Genomic DNA, 17,656 nt, shown 5'->3' on the forward strand with positions numbered 1-17,656 from the left:
TTCGTGAGGCAAAATAAATAGATTTTCTTTTTTATGCATATATCGTGCTACACTCAAAAAAAAAGCACATATGCCTTAAAGAAACATGGGAAGTTATAGTCAGGAAAGAATCTACATATTGCACTTTAAAAGAATCTTCAAAACATTAAATAAAAAGGATAAAGTGGCAGAATTGAAAGTACCAACAATTACTTTTTGTGTTACCACATTACTTAAATGAAAAATGATATGTGTAACATCAAAAATACAATAAAATTTACAAGTATCCATATTTTATTGTTACCATTCACGGAGGTAAATGGTTCACCTCCTTAAATAACGGAAGATTCCTCTTCCTCTTTCCGGCTGTGGAGCCATCAACATTGGAACTTGGTTCTTGTGTGTAATTTTAATCTGTAAAAAATAAAGAGCTCACTTCCATAGTGTGTTTCAAGATTATAAAAATACAAATTATAACAGTTATAGTACATGTCTCTCTATGCAATGTAACTGCTGATATTTGTATTAATGTTTCCAAGAATTTATATGTTGTCTGATAATTTTCATAAGTAAATGTTAATGGCTGAATCCTTAATTTAATTTTGCATCCTGGTATAATCTTTTTCTTGACAAATTTTATAATTAACTGAAAAAAGGTGATTGTAGCATTTCTTTTCTCTAAATTCTGTTGGAGATATAGCTGAGTATTCTTTGGGGCAACGTTTGCTATTTGGTGCTCAAGTACAGTATACAAGAGCCATACTTAGTTCACGATAAATTCAACCGTAATGGAAACATGCGCAAGCCGAGCAATTCCAGAGAACGGTCGTCGTGCGCTTAAATCCATTCCTCGTGCGGCTTCTCTGGAAATACGATGTAGTTGTTGTTTACTAGCTATTATGTTGTTAGTTTTGCGTCAACGTCATTTCTCTTTCCCGCTAGCTGTGTTCACGTGGTCCTGCGCCGTTCATAAAAGTATGAGTTGCTCTGTGTGCTGCACTGAAACACAGTCGGGGAAAACCGTTTAAAAGCAGGGAAAAGTAGTTTCTGCCTAGTGTTTTCGAGAGGGTTTTAGAAAAAGTCCTTAGCTACCAATACGGTAGATTTCAGAAACAATATGTGAGTCTAGAGGAACTTCTGTGTCCAGTATATTAGGCGCATGGAAAGAAAAACCTAACAAAAATGAACTGTCTAGTCCAGGCAAGACGAGAGTATCATCAGCATCTCTCCGACACTCTCCCACAGGTCAAACAAACTTGGTATCATTCATGTTGCCCTTTTCTCTACTATTTATTAAATTTCGTGCGTGTTTCCCTGTTTAAGTGACTTAATCTCGCATTTTTGAAAGTGTATATTCATTCAGTCCGTAGTGCAATAGTTGCTCACTGAACAGCCAGCTATGTAGCTCATTAACGTATCAGCTTTCATCAGTGACACATCAGGATGATAGGAAGTAGCATATCTAGGACTCTTTGCTTTTCATAGTTCACTTCTTCAGTTAGTCTCGCAAGGATGGCTATGATGTGTGCATGCTATGTACGGACGCAGGCCCGTCACATGGGACACCTCAGGTGTCACTTGTTTTACTCACGGGATCTGCTTCCGAGCCATCCCCTAGTGCACCTGACGCGATTGATCTGCTCTCATTCGACGCGGTGGATCCGCCCTCACAGTAGAGTTAGCGATGGTTGGTCACGCGTTCGCGTCGCTCGAGGCGGAGGGCTAGAGACTGGTGTCCTGGCCTCGTCCATTCGCCATGTGAGGGGACAGATGGGAGCTCCTTCAGCAGGGTCCGAGCAGGAAGACGGAAGGAGGGGTTCACTACTTATTGGGAGCTCCAAATTTAGGCGCGTTATGGAGCCCCTTAGGCAAATAGCGTTCAGGGCACGAAAGAAAGCCAGTATGCCCTCGGTATGTCTGCCGGAGGGCCTCATCCGAGATCTGGAGGCGGCCTTGCCTGTGGCTATCGAGCGTGCAGGGTGCAGTCGTCTGCATGTTGTGGCTGATTTCGGCACCAACGACACCTGTCGCATAGGTTCTAAGGCGATCCTCAGTTCGTACAGGCGGTGGTGAAGACTGCTTGTCTCCTGTGCGGGGTGCAAGCAGAGCTCATAATTTGCAGCATCGTTCCCAGAGTTGATCGATGTCCTTTGGTTTGGATCCGAGTGGAGGGTCTCAATCAAAGGCTTCGTCGACTCTGTGATCGTCTTGGCTGCAGATTTCTAGACCTCCGTTATCGTGCGGGGATTTGTAGGGTTCCCCTTGATAGGTCTAGCGTGCACTACACAAAAGAAGTAGTTACTCGGATAGCAGAGTACTTGTGGAATGCACATGAAGGTTTTTTAGGCTAGGCAGTAGTATGAGATGCTCTGATGAACACACGCCAGTCGATATGCAGCAAGGGAAGTCAAACAGCGTTCAGAGTAAAGAAACCTCGACTGTCACAATTTTATCAGTAAACTTTCGACGTTTTCGTAATAAAGTTCCCGAATTTACTGCGCTCCAGGAAAGTTCTCGAGCTCAAATTATTCTTGGGACAGAAAGCTGGCTGAAACCGAAGTGGAAAACTTTGAGATATTTAGTGAATTGTGGAGCTTAGATCGGCAAGACAGATTAAAGGCTATAGAAGGGGGAGTGTGCATTGCAGTTGACAAAAATATTGTCTGTATTGAGGTCGAAGTTGAGTGTGACAGCGAAGTCATATTTTCACGTAAAGCAGGTGTATCTGGAACCAAGTTAATTGTTACATGTTTTCGCCGGCCACCCGATTCTGCTGAGACAGTTCTAGAATCATTCGAAGAAAGTCTACGATCAATGGCTCGTAAATACACAGATCATGCAATACTGGTTGGAGGCGACTTAACCTGCCCAGTATAGACTGGAATATCTATGGATTCATTACGGGGGGACAGACAAACAGTAACGCGAAATACTGAAGATTGTCTTGAGCAACTAGCTCTGCAGTCCACACGCCATGGAAATATAACTTGTAGGTACAAATAGGTCGGACCTTATCGACAATGTTAGTATAGAAACGGGAATTAGCGATCATGATATTATACCAGCTATGATTACGAAAGTTAATAAATCAGTCGAGAATGCTAGAGAGTGTATCTGCTAGATAGAACAGATAAGCAGTTAATAACATCTCACTTAAACAGTGAATTGGCAACGGTTAGTTCCAGTAAGATGGACGTAGAGGAATTGTGGGCAAAGTTTAAGCAGACTATAAATCGTGGCCTGGAGAGTTATGTGCCTAGTAAATGGATAAAGGATGGAAAAGATCCACCATGGTTTAATAACGAAATTTGGAGGATTCTGAGGAATCAGACGCTGTTGGACTGTCGGTTCAAAAGGGAATGCATAAATGACGACAACTGAAGGTTAGTAGAGATTCGTGCGTCTATGAAAAGATCTATGCGCCAGGTGTACAACTGCTACCACCGTCACATCTTAGCAGGAGATTGGCAGAGAACTTGAGAAAATTCTGGTCGTCTTTAAAATCGCTATGTGGGTCTAAAGCTTCCATTCTATCCCGTATTGACCAGTCTGGTGTGTCAGTTGAAGACAGCAAAACCAAAACTGAAATTTTAAATTTCACGTTCAAGAAATCGTTCACACATGAGAATACACATACATAGCGCCATTTGAGCATCGGACAGACTCCCGTATGGAAGACTTAGTAATAAACATCCCCTTACCTAGCTCGAATTTATCGTGAATCTCTGGCCCAGCGCAAAGTCCCAAGAGACTGGAGAAAAGCGCAGCTGACTCCAGTATACAAGAAAGGTAAAAGAATTGACTCTCAAAATGACAGGCCAATACCCTTAACTTCTGTTTGCTCCAGAATCCTTGAAAATATTCTCAGTTCGAATGTAACAAACTTCCTTGAGACTCAGAAGTTTATGCTCACGAATCAACATGGTTTTAGAAAGCATCGCTCGTGCGAAACTCAACTTGATCTTTTCTCACGTGATATACTGAGAACTATGGATGAAGGGCAACAGGCAGATGCCACATTGCTAGATTTCCGGAAAGCATTTGACACGGTGCCCATTGCAGGCTGTTAACGAAGGTACGAGCGTTTGGAATAAGTTCACAGATATGTTAGAGGCTCGAAGACTTCTTAAATAATAGAACCCAGTATGCTGTTCTCGACAGCGAGTGTTCATCAGAGACAAGGGTATCATCAAGAGTGCAACTTGGAAGTGTGATACGACAGCCGTTGTTCTCTATATACGCAAATGCTTTAGCTGACAGGGTGGGCAGAAATCTGCGGTTGTTTGCTGATGGTGTCGTGGTGTACAGTAAGATGTCGAAGTTGAATGGGTGTAGGAAGATGCAAGATGACTTAGACAAAATATCCAGTTGGATGGTGAATGGCAGCTAGCCCTAAATGTGAAAAAATGTAAGTTAATGCGGATAAGTAGCAAGATCAAATCTGTAATATTCGGATACAGTATTACTAGTTTTCTGCTTTACATAGTCAAGTCGTTTAAATATCTGAGAACAACGCTACAAAGCGACATGAACTAGAACGAGCATATGATAACTGTGTAGGGAAGGCGACTGTTCGATTTATTATTAGGAGTATTTTAGGATAGAGCGGTTCACCTGTAAAGGAGATCACATATAGGATGCTGATGCGACTTATTCTTGAGTACTGCTCGAGTGTTCGGGGCCCGTATCAAGTCGGACTGAAGGAAGACATCGAAGCATTTCAGAGGCGGACTGCTACAGTTGTTAGCGGTAGGCTCGAACAACATGTAAGTGTTAAGGAGATACTTCGCGAACTCAAATGGGATTCCATGGAGGGAAGGTGACGTTCTTTTCGAAAAACACCATTGAGAAAATTTAGAGAACTGGCATTTCAAGCTGACTGACGAACAATTGTACTGCCGCCAAGGACCACGAAGATATACAGACAGTCGTTTTTCCCTCGCTCTATCTGCGAGTGGAAGGGAAATGATAAGCAGTGGTACAGGGTACTCTCCGCCACCCGCCATACGGTGGCTTACGGTGTATCTATGTAGATGTAGAACCCCATTTAGTCTTGTCTGGTACAGGTCCCGCAGACTTGATCAATATTGTAGGATGGGTCGCATGAATGATTTGTAATCAATCTCCCATGTGCAATAATTGATTTTCCTAGTATTCTACCGATAAAGCGAAATCTGCCATCTGCTTTCTCTTCGACTGAGCCTATTTGATTTCCAATGGTATAGAAAATGTTACACCCAGATATTTTTATGAGATGAAGGATTCCAACTGTGACTCGTTGATTCTGTAGTCAATACCGTTTTTTCTATTTCTGAGGTGCAAATTTTGCATTTTTGAATTTAAAGCAAGTTTCCTGTTTTTGCACCACTCATATTGAATATTTGTGCAACCTTTTTTTGATAGGAGTTCATTTTAGATAACTACATCATCTGCAAATAGTCTGAGATTACTTTTAATATTGCCTGCAGGGTTATTAATATAAAACATGTACAGCAAGGATCGCAACAGACTTCCTTGGTGCACACTTGAAGGTACTTCTATATCTGTCGATGACTATCGATCCAAGATACATGCCGCACCTTCCCTATCAAAACCTCAGCAATCGAATCCCATATTTCAGTTGATAGCCCATACGATCATACTTTTGGTAAGCATAAATGTGATACTGACAAGGGAACATTTCCAAATGTAAATTGACGATCGTGATAAGACTTGGTGGTATAATGCAATACATATTTTTTTATTTGTGACCAGTTTCACTTTTTATGGGTGAAACACATTGCGGAAGGTGAATTGGCATATTAGGTTCAGAGGGAATAGCTTAGAAATGATGATATACAGAAATGTTTTTCATATAAAAGTCGAAATATAATTAACGTTCTTGAAAATCGTATAATCAACTTCTGCAATAATTTGAAGTTTTGCAAAATACACCACCATCATTAATTAATTCTGACATATGAAAACTTTTATTACAAAATAAACTAAAGAAGATTTCAAACCAAATACATTCATTTGAGAAAAAAAGGTGTTTTTCAAATACAATTTTTGGAAAATAAACTGTACTCAGTGTGCTGTTAAAGTATTTTCAACGTACCTAAATAAAATATCTAAACATTCATTATTATTATAATTATCTATTTTACGCTTTAGATTTTTATTTCACAGTTTACAATCATGTTTCTTTTTGTTTTTTAATTTTCCATTTCACATATGTGTATATTGTTAATTGAAAATAATTATTATGAGACAAAATAATTAGAACAATGGTACTCTCTAAATACACTTTTTAAAAATGGTAGTTCAGAAATCACCTTCATTACAACTGGATGCATGTGGCTTGAAAGCTTCTTTAATTTATGTTCTAACAAATGTTTCCATTTTTCAAAATTAATTACTGATGATAGCGTGTTTTGGAAAATTTCAAATTATTACAGAAGTTCATTATACAGTTTTCAAGAACGTTAACTACATATCAACGTTTATATGAAAAATATTTTTATATGTCAACGTTTCTAAGTTATTCACTCTGAAACTAATATGCCAAATTACCTTCTGGGGTGTGTTTTACACCTTAAAATGAAATTGGGCACAAACAAAAGAAATCATGACATTACTTTGTCCACCCTACACTTCCGCCAAATTTCATTAAGATCTTTATTCACATCTGATAATGTTCCTTTGCGAGTCCAGTGCTTTTTGGAAATCGAGAAATACCGCATCTACCTGAATGCCTTGATGCAAAGCTTTCAGAATATCACGTGAGAAGAGTGCGAGTTGGATTCCACAAGATCAATGTTTTCGAAATCCATGCTGGTTGGCATGAAGAGTGTGTTCGAGATACCTCATTACATATGAGCTCAGAATAATTTCTAAGATTGTACAACAGATGTGTTTCAAGGATAATGGAAGGTGATTTTGTAGATCACTTCTATTACCTTTCTTGAAGACAGATGTGACTTGAGCTTTGTTCCAACAATAGGACGCACGGCGTTTTGTCCGAGCGATGTATGGGAGATTATAGTTGAAAGAGAGAATAATTATTCTGAAATTCAATATAGACTCTGACAGTGATTCTGGAGCTTTGTTCAGTTTTAACGATTTCAGCTGTTTCTCTAAACCATTGATAGTAATATCTACATCACTCATCTTTGCAGTGGGGCGGAATTTAAAACGGGGCAATACCCCTGGATTTTCATTTGTAAAGGAGTATTTGAAAACCGAATTCAGTGCTTCTGCTTTTGCTTCGCTACCCCCAATTTTAACCCCTCACTCGTACGTGAGTGTTTGGATAGTAACTTTGATACCACTAACAGACTTTACATATGACCAGAATTTCTTTGAGTTTTGTGACAAATCATACGACATTATGCTGCTCCGGTAGTCGTTGAAGGCAGCGCAAGGCGTTGCATTCATCCCTATTTCTATCATCGTAAAACCTATTATGCAGCAGTCCCTCTTTCTTTAGAATTTTCTTTACAGTGACTGTATACTATGGCATGTTCCTTCCATCATGTTCTACTAGGTATAGATCTGTCAAGATCATGGTAGACTATTTGTCTAAGCCTGTGCCACAGTTCTTCTTCATGCTCCTCTCAAGAGGTAAATGTTTCACATTTCTTATTGAGATACGACACTACTGTCTTTTCATCTAGACTGCTGAAAATATAGCTCCTTTTACTTGTTTAAATTGCCCTTTGCACTTTGGTAATCATTGTTACTACAATTGCCTCATGGTCATTGATACCAGTTCCTGTGTGGACATTCTCAACTGTGCGGCTGAGCCGGCCGGATTGGCCGAGCAGTTCTAGGCGCTACAGTCTGGAAACGCGCGACCGCTACGGTCGCAGGTTCGAATCCTGCCTCGGGCATGGATGCGTGTGATGTCCTTAGTTAGGTTTAAGTAGTTCTAAGTTCTAGGGGACTGATGACCTCAGAAGTTAATCCAGTGGTCAGAGCCATTTGAACCATTTCTTGTGCGGCTGATCCCGGCGAAGGTTCGAGTCCTCCCTCGGGCATGGGTGTGTGTGTGTTTGTCCTTAGGATAATTTAGGTTAAGTAGTGTGTAAGCTAAGGGACTGATTACCTTAGCAGTTAAGTCCCATAAGATTTCACACACATTTGAACATTTTTGACATTCTCAAGGATATCAAGTCTGTTTGTTGATACTAGATTCAGTATACTTCACAATAAATGGGCTTCCGAATAATCTGTTCTAGGTACTTCTCAGAGAATGCGTTTAGTAATGTATTATAGGACCTCTTGTGATGCCCATCACTTTCCAAATCGCCGTCGTTGATCAGCCTATCATCAATGAAGCAGATGATACCTGCAGCTGTGAAATATATTCCTCAAATTTCGATATGAAACGAATTGAGAGATTACCAGACGACTGAGTGAAAGTGTTGATCGCTGTGACTACAGCATTTGATTATGCAGTGAAATCTCGACAATACTCATTTACTTTACGCATATTTCACGCAGATAAAATATCCTATGTTGCGACAGTTTTTTTCTGTTGACCATAGTTTTTACCAATAACATAGCAGCATATAGGAAATAGCACGTTTTGTTGTTCGACTATTACGATGCTACATCCTCTCCGGCCGAGGATAGCAATGCTGGGGAGGGCAGCGTAGCTGGTAAGGTCATGTGTGTGGTGGAAGGCTGCTGCACAAACGTTCGTACATGACTGTGATTTACGTTCCGAAGGAGACTCCAGTGAGGTAACAACCAATGTGGAGGAACACAAACGCTATGTATACTTTGGTGCTGACGGAGAGTATATAGTGCCGGAATAGTCTGGTACTGCACAATTAGCGTCAAAACACGCGGCACTGCTCAGCACTTCTTGCCGCAAGGGTGAAGTAGACACGCACCAAGTGCAGCCGTCTGATAGGCGTCCAGCTTTACAAGAAAATATCCTGACATACACACGAGTGGCTCATAAAGAGCGTTCGCGGGGAGGAGTGCCTGACTTCAAAATTAAATATCTCGAAAAGCAAGATCGATAGACGAGTGCAACAAACATTACGTTTATTGTGAAAGCTATAATAATTTTTTTACAGAAGTTATGCAAACATTTCGAAATAGTACAAAAAGCTGCTAATATGGCGCTGTAATCGCAATGTTAGTGCCTACAAATACTGAACCGCAGTTCAGAGCGATCAGTTCCACCCTTCAACCTGAAAGGAGGTTAGTGTATCGAAGGAAGAGGTTGGTCTTGTATTCCAGTAAACAACGTGTTTTTCTGGTACTGGAATCCACATGTTACCACACAGTCCTACGACAACAAGGCACAGCTTTCAGACATGATTTAATGTTCCAGAAGAACCCGATGCGAAAACTATTCATAATCTCTTCTCCAAATTCCAACGGTCAGGTAGCGTGACTGATGATCTTGCGGTGACTATTGACCAAAGGCAAACTGTAGAAATTCCTGAAAATGTTGCTACATTTGTTTTGGAATTATTCATCAAAATCCAAGCAAATCCGTCAGAGGAATTGTAGCAGAGACCGGTTTGAAACGTTCCAGCACCCAGAAAACACCGAGACACAGCCTACATATGTTTCCATTCAGAATCCAAAACCACTTCACCATACCTGTGCTGGCTGTGCGACAGAGGGCTTAATTTGCTAATCAGCTCCTCGTAATGATTGATAATGAAGGATTTGAAGTTGCCTGAATCTGGTTCACGAATGAGACACCCTTTCACTCTAACGGAGTTTGAATAAATAAAGCAGACGATTCTGGGGTTACGACAATCGCCATTATATGAAGCGAAGCCACCATACTCTCCAAAGTTCCAAAGTTACTATTTGGGCTGCGGTATGCAGAAGAGTCATTATTTGCCCTTTTTCATATGAGAATCTATAACTAGTGAATGTTAAACTGCAATTTTTGAACAATTTGTCGCCATACAGCTAGAGGTGGATGACGGACGAGGCACCGAGGGCTTTATGCAAGATGCGGTCAGACCACATCACACCGAACAGGCGTTTCGCTTTCTTGATGAATAGTTCGGGAATAAAATAATTGCCCTGGCTTAGTGCACATTTACTGGCACAGGGTTGGATAGGCCCATATACGCCCGATTTGACTTCTTGTGACTACTTTTTGTTGGGCATTTTGAAAGACATTGTCTATCGGAACCATCCCACCACGCTGGACGAGCTTGTATCGACGAATTGTGTAGCACCTGACTCCATTTCCGTTGATACACTATTGAATGCGGTGGCAAATTTTATTGTCCGTTAGCGCCGTCACCGTACTGTGAGTGGTGGACATTTCGAAAAGATTGTGAAGTGACTGGAAAGATTGCTTGCAGAGGGCGAGTTTAATTATGATCGCTGATATTTTACGAGCTGAACAACGTACAACGCCGTCCATTAACACATTTTTGAACATTTTCGATGTTTCTGTGTAAATTCTGTACGAAATTCTTACAGCTTTCACAATAAACATACCTTTTGTTACACTCGTGTATCAGTCTTACGGTAAGTTTTCGAGATACTTAATTTTGAAAACAGGAACTTCTTCGCTGCACACCCTGTAAGCTCCTCAAACAGCTTTGTTTCCCTCAAGTAAAAAGATGCTTCGAGATGAAGCCCAGTCAGCAAAGACTAAAAGATGTCTATGGGGGACAGTGAAAGGTAAGAGGGGCTATGAACAGCATACTACAAAATGCACAACGCAACAAAAAGAAATTTTTTTCGCTGCTACTGGATTGAAAATACGTTCCTTATACTAATTCACATGCGCTAAATACAGAACCGCAGTCGGTTTTACTCCTGCACGTCAGGAAAAAAAAAAGTTATACACGGGTAAAAGTTATGAAGGATAATGCTATTAATTACGCTAATTTGCGAATGTGAGAAATTTTAGGGAAATTAATATGCGTACTTTGGGATGAAAGTACTGAATATTACAATTAAGAAGTGAATTATAAATGCTTATTTAACTCTGAAGTGAGTAAGAGATCCTTAGTTGCACTAAGATTGACAATGGCTTGGTTTAAAACTGTGTAGAGATTCTTGCTTTCCGCCTGTGAACATCTTATGTTGCTCTGTGCAAAAACCAACAGTAATCCCCCATCGTGTTCAGAGTGAAGCGGCCTTGATATCTTGCTTCCATGGTGGACATCCCCTAGGGGAATCTTTCACCGTGCTCGTCACTCACCGCTCCCATATACGACGGAAAGAAGGTGAGATGCGAATGCAAGAAACGCATGTTTAGTGACATAAAGCAACCGAAGTGATGGAAAGCTGTTAGCAAGTTGTGCACAATTGGTGCAGAGTTGTCTGCTCTGTGGCTCCCAAGAAAGTTGAGCACGACAAGCACAAATGCGTCCCAAACTGCTAGTTCTCGTTCCATGAGCTCCTGTTGAATTGAGGATGTCGAATCAACTTTTGTATTTCTGGTCCAACGAAGACTCCTGTTTTCAATTTTGCGTCAGTTTTCATCTTTCCAAACTTGCCTTTTAGGTACTGTAAATCACGATTTGTTTTATTCATCGCTGCAACAAACTGTTTCATAAGACCTAGTTTGATATGGATTGGAGATCGGTAAATCTTATTACGATCCACAAGAGGTACATGTTGAACGTTGTGCTGCCCGACTACAGGTAAATTTCTCGGTGGCCAATTTTTCACTATGTATCGATTCTTGTCATCGCGACTATTCCATGGGCAAAGAAAGCACGTATGCTTTGTATACCCAGCTTGCATTCTTAACAGAAGGGCTACAGCCTTTACATCGACGCGAATATTCCTGTTATGCTCTGAGTGTTTAATCAGCGTAAAGAAAGTGTTCATTGTCTCGTAGGTTTCCTTCATTCCAAAGGCATGAGTAATAGGAACTGATGGTTTCTGGTTGCCATTGTGTAGTAGTGTAGTTTTGAGACTGCGTAAGCTAGAGTCAACGAAAAGTATCCACTCTTCTGCTACGTATTTGTTACCTAGCTCCCTTACGAGTCCTGTCACGTCGATTGCATAGCTGTAGCAACTCTCTTGAGTAAGTTCCACTCCTTCAGTCTGGAACCCAACAGTTCAGACTTTGCTTTCGACAGGGAAAAATCGCGAACCAGATCCTCCAGTTCGGCTAGGCTGATCAAATATGGCATATTAATATTATTGTCGGGATAATTCGTGTATTCTATAGCATCACTGTCATTACCTTCAGTATCACTTTGTTCGTTGTTCATTGCATCGGATGAAGGAGGTATTGGTACTGGCTAATCTGTACCACTGGCCACAGGCTTTAGAGCAGACTGACAATCTGCATACACAATTTTTTACCTGTTCTTCTGGCCATAGCCGGATATGTTGGTCAAGCAGAAATAGCATTTGGAGTGGTGATCTCTCTGCTGCTGCCAAATCATGGGAACAGCAAAAGGCATTCGATTTCGTTTACCATTTAACCACTGGGTTAGGCCTGTGTAACAGACGGTGCAACAGAGATCAGGAGCGCCAGATTTTGTTTGATCTCAGATTTCACACCTGAAGTAATACTTTTCAAGCTACACGTAGCTTTCTGGTTATGTTCTTGAGCTAGTCGGACGTCGTATACTCGTCACAAATGTAACAAAGGCAGAGACAATTCACAGAACTTCATCTATTCGTCTTTCGCGTACCGAATCACCATATACCGAATTATCGAATCGTCTTACACGAAATCACTTAAATGCATGTTACTGCGACTGTTGATTAATAAAACACAGAACCACACTAGCACGAACTATTTTTTAGTCATCTTCGAATCAGACTGATGGACGAACAGAAGAAATTGCAGAAACCTGTCTGCATGCTGTAGCTCGCAGGCTAGTTAGAACTTTTCGCCGACTAGTTAGAACTTGTCCAAGTCTGCCTGTTTCTTTTTACTTCTGCACACTTGGTTCCACAGACGCATAAGACAGAGTAACCTTGAGAATACACACACACCCACATATTGCATATCAAACACGGCTCATTGATGTAGCTACCTTTTAACCCGTGTACAAGCTTTTAATATCATACGACTTTCAGCTGTAACTTTAAATCCAGCCGGCCGGAGTGGCCAAGCGGTTAAAGGCGTTACAGTCTGTAACCGCGCGACTGCTGTGGTCGCAGGTTCGAATCCTGCCTCGGGCATGGATGTGTGTGATGTCCTTAGGTTAGTTAGGTTCAAGTAGTTCTAAGTTCTAGGGGACTGATGGCCTTAGAAGTTAAGTCCCATAGTGCTCAGAGCCATTTGAGCCTTTAAATCCAGACGTCCTACAACATTCCTGATTGCAAAACTACCACATTCCTGAATGCAAAATCGGAATCAGCGCACCCTATTACATAACACTCACGTTATTTTCACGGAATAGAAAATTCATTGTTCATTAGTGACACTGACCTGTGGGGTGTGAGCGTAAGGGTAGAGAAAGCGTGTAAAAGATAACTTTTTTATGATTTTCTTGCATGTCTCGAAAACTGCACCATCTAGAAAAAATGTTTCCCAGTATAAAATTAAATTATATTAAATTTCCTGCAAAACAGGTAACATTAGTTTTCAGTTTGTGAGTTTACACACAGCAGAGGATGGAAAAATAGCGGATTATTAAAAAGATAGTGTTTTAACGCTGTAAAATATATGTTAATTGCTAAATTAACGTGGGATGAGAACAAATATTAAATGTGTGTACCACATCTAAGTGCAGTAGAACTGTATTAATGGATAAATTATGGTCTGGGAGTGTAACACATTGGAAGGGGGGGAGGGGGGGAAGGAAGTTAGAGACGAGAGGGAAGGTAGATCGCCATATCGTGATCATGCACTTCCCTTCTTTGTAGGCCTGCAAAATAAAGAACGAACCGGCAATTCCTCATTTTATTTGCCGCACTACGTCGCAAAAATTTACGACTGAGTGGTTTACAAAGCTATAGCAACCCTTCCCGCGACTCGTCTCATGAATCACTGGCTGCGTCGTGTGCTGACACTCGTGGGAGGGTGGGGGAGGGGGTGTTAAATTTCCACAAGGTGCGTTAAGACTATAACCGATACAGAGGTGAGTTGCAGACGCAGGAAAAGCTTGTGGACAGATTCTACGTAAATCTCTGCACACTGTCCTACACTGCTACAGGGGAAATTGATTCTTAGCAGTCATCCTGTTTGGCAGTTGTAGCGTTCTTCTAGGAACTTGATTTCCTCCACCACGAGTGCTGCTCGCTTTTCAGTTTACCGATAGACTACATCTCTCGCGCATTTCCTCTCCATTTATTTTATGCAAGTATACAAAATAACATCACTGAGCCCGTTATTGTATAGAGGAGTTATTTTCAGTTCATTGAATACTAATCTGCAGTTGCTAAGTAAGCTTTTGTGTAATATAACTTCCTACAAACAATGGCTGAGAAGTGTTTCATTTGTACGTGTGATCTTGTCAGTGACCTATGTACTGTTGGTAAATATGGCATCTGGCTGCAGTCTGTCGTTGAGAGCGATTTGTAAAGCTGTGTCATAGTGAGCCCGTCCAGCTAGCCTAACGCTCTGCCTCCCGAGAGGGAAGGCGTGCAGGTCCCCAGCCCGAATCCGCCCGCCGGTTTAGTGTCGAGGTCTGGTGTCCCGACCAGCCTGTGGATGGTTTTTAAGGCAGTTTTCCATCTGCCTCGGCAGATGTGGGCTGGTTCCCCTTATTCTGCCAGAGTTCCCGCTATGTCGGCGACTGCTGCGCAAACACTGCCTCCACGTTCGCGTACACCATACTTAAGCCGTCGGCACACGGACCGTGCTGTCGAACGTTAACGTTGAGCGTGCCAAGTTCAACGTGCTGCTGAACGCTCAGGAACGATGCGACTTGCGCATACGGTACGTGGGCCCCAACGTGGTATAAGAGATCGCAACGCACTCCAGAGGCAGTTGAGGGATGTTTCTAGTTCGTAAATCACACCGTTTATTCAACGGGCGCGGGTAAATTCCCACGTTAGCTCTATTAAAACACACATTTCCTCCATCGTCCAAGTAAAGTAAAGTACCATGTCCAATCAATAAGAACACAGGCTTACAAAAGTTCCATTACAAACAGTGCGGTACAAATTTGGAATACTTCTCCGCATAAGATAAACATTATTTCATCATTCCCACATTTTAGTAAAACCCCAAGGTCAGTCTTACTTGATCACTGTTCCTACCCAGTAGCAGAATCTTTGCAACATATGAATTACGAAGCGTAAAAGAAAAAGGAGCAAAATATCTTTATACAAGTAGCGCAAGCTGTCCTATAGAGTAAGCCAATCGAACAAAGACACACCTCAAAAAGTGATGAACTTATATTTACATAACATTAAATATTATAGCATATACTTATATTAAACTAATAATAAAGTATCATAACCTAATAAAAACGCGAATGTTAGGAAAAAAAATTTGGGAGTGTTACGACGTGATCCACCACCCCAACAAAAACTGATTTTCAAGCAGAGACGCTACTCATTACGCTAAACCAACAATACGTTTGGGGTCCATATCATATTACCTTTACTAAAGACGTTAATCATACATAGCTATTTTACTAACTGAAATTTAATAATAACAAATGGTACCAAGAACAATGCGTTTTGGGTGGATCTTCAGTGTGTCGCTGCCTTCAAATAGCCTACTCTCATAATACGCAAGTTACAATAGTTCTTTTTCCATGAATATGATGTTTCTCATTATTTTTTTGGATCGAATCACACAACTAACAACGGGTTTTCCAGTGATTCTCAATTTGCTGGTGCTCAGAAACGGCATATATACATATAGGCTTGAAATGAATGCCAATATGGCGCCTCACAACTCTGTACTGAAGGGGGACGGCGTGTGTGTGACGTAGTGGCATTGTGCCATCTCATTGGTCAACGCTCAGACGCACGCTCAGAATATCTGACATTCCAGATATTGCTCTGCACGTTCGGAAAGGCTCCTGAACGTACTATTCCACGCTATGACGTCAGAAACTCGGCACACTCAACGCTCAACGTTCGGATGCACGGTCCGTGTGCCGACGGCTTTACTCTACCACGCAAACATTTGGGGTTGCACTCGTCTGGTATGAGACGTTCCCGGGGGGGCCCACTGGGGGCCGAACCGCGCAATAACCCTGGGTTCGGTGTGGCGCGGCGGTGGGGCTGGTGGAGTGCTGTAGCCTGTTGTAGGGTTGTGAACTACTAAGGGCCACGGCGGGACGAAGCCTCTCCGTCGTTTCTAGGTCCCCTGTTCAATACACACAATACACAATGTCACAGTGACTTGGTGGTGAATCAGTCAATGAGCAGAAAGTTACTGCATTTCCCTCACGTTTAATTGTGGTACTGGTAGGCTGCATAAACGCCTTCCATTCAGGAATTGTAAAGTGGGCTGCACTGAGTGGAGCCTCTTACCACATATGCAAAGCATATCTTGCAAGGTGGTTTTAAATACAGGGTGTTACAAAAAGGTACGGCCAAACTTTCAGGAAACATTCCTCACACACAAAGAAAGAAAATATGTTATGTGGATATGTGTCCGGAAACGCTTACTTTCCATGTTAGAGCTCAAATCACATTAATCATGGAATGGAAACACACAGCAACAGAACGTACCAGCGTGACTTCAAACACTTTGTTACAGGAAATGTTCAAAATGTCCTCCGTTAGCGAGGATACATGCATCCACCCTCCGTCGCATGGAATCCCTGATGCGCTGATGCAGCCCTGGAGAATGGCGTATTGTATCACAGCCGTCCACAATATCTGTTGTTGAGAAGCATACGAACACTTCGACTGAAATGTGCAGGAGCTCCATCGTGCATGAACCACATGTTGTGTCGTACTTGTAAAGGCACATGTTCTAGCAGCACAGGTAGAGCATCCCGCATGAAATCATGATAACGTGCTCCATTGAGCGTAGGTGGAAGAACATCAAGACATCACCAACAATGACTGCCCAAACGTACACAGAAAATCTGTGTTAATGACGTGATTGCGTGCGGATTCTCGTCAGCCCACACATGTTGATTGTGAGAATTTATAATTTGATCACGTTGGAATGAAGCCTCATCCGTAAAGAGAACATTTGCACTGAAATGAGGATTGACACATTGTTGGATGAATCATTCGCAGAAGTGTAACCGTGGAGGCCAATCAGCTGCTGACAGTGCCTGCACACGCTGTACATGGCACGGAAAGAACTGGTTCTCCCGTAGCACTCTCCATACAGTGACGTGGTCAACGTTACCTTGTACAGCAGCAACTTCTCTGACGCTGACATTAGGGTTATCGTCAAATGCATGAAGAATTGCCTCGTCCATTGCAGGTGTCCCCGTCGTTCTAGGTCTTCCCCAGTCGCGAGTCAGACTGGAATGTTCCGTGCTCCCTAAGACGCCGATCAATCCCTTCGAACGTCTTCCTGTCGGGACACCTTCGTTCTGGAAATCTGTCTCGATACAAACGTACCGCGCCACTGCTATTGCCCCGCTAATCCATACATCAAATGGGCATCTGCCAACTCCGCATTTGTAAACATTGCACTGACTGCAAAACCACGTTCGTGATGAACACTAACCTGTTGATGCTACGTACTGATGTGCTTGATGCTAGTACTGTAGAGCAATGAGTCGCATGTCAACACAAGCACCGAAGTCAACATTACCTTCCTTCAACTGGGCCAACTGGCGGTGAATCGATGAAGTACAGT

At 41.9% G+C, this 17,656-nt stretch overlaps 1 protein-coding gene across 2 annotated transcripts in view; it reads right to left on the reverse strand.

Annotated features, from left to right (window-relative positions):
- LOC126470613 (diacylglycerol kinase 1-like) overlaps positions 1–17,656 on the reverse strand; it is a 366,452-nt gene that overhangs the window by 12,420 nt on the left and 336,376 nt on the right. For both annotated transcript variants that reach the window (XM_050098567.1, XM_050098566.1), the window contains one exon: positions 284–393. In XM_050098567.1, coding sequence (XP_049954524.1) covers positions 304–393 — 90 coding nt within the window. In that variant the 3' untranslated portion in view covers positions 284–303. The remainder of the gene's footprint in view (positions 1–283; positions 394–17,656) is intronic.

Source organism: Schistocerca serialis, chromosome 3 (genome assembly GCF_023864345.2).
Source record: "Schistocerca serialis cubense isolate TAMUIC-IGC-003099 chromosome 3, iqSchSeri2.2, whole genome shotgun sequence".
Classification (NCBI taxonomy): domain Eukaryota; kingdom Metazoa; phylum Arthropoda; class Insecta; order Orthoptera; family Acrididae; genus Schistocerca; species Schistocerca serialis.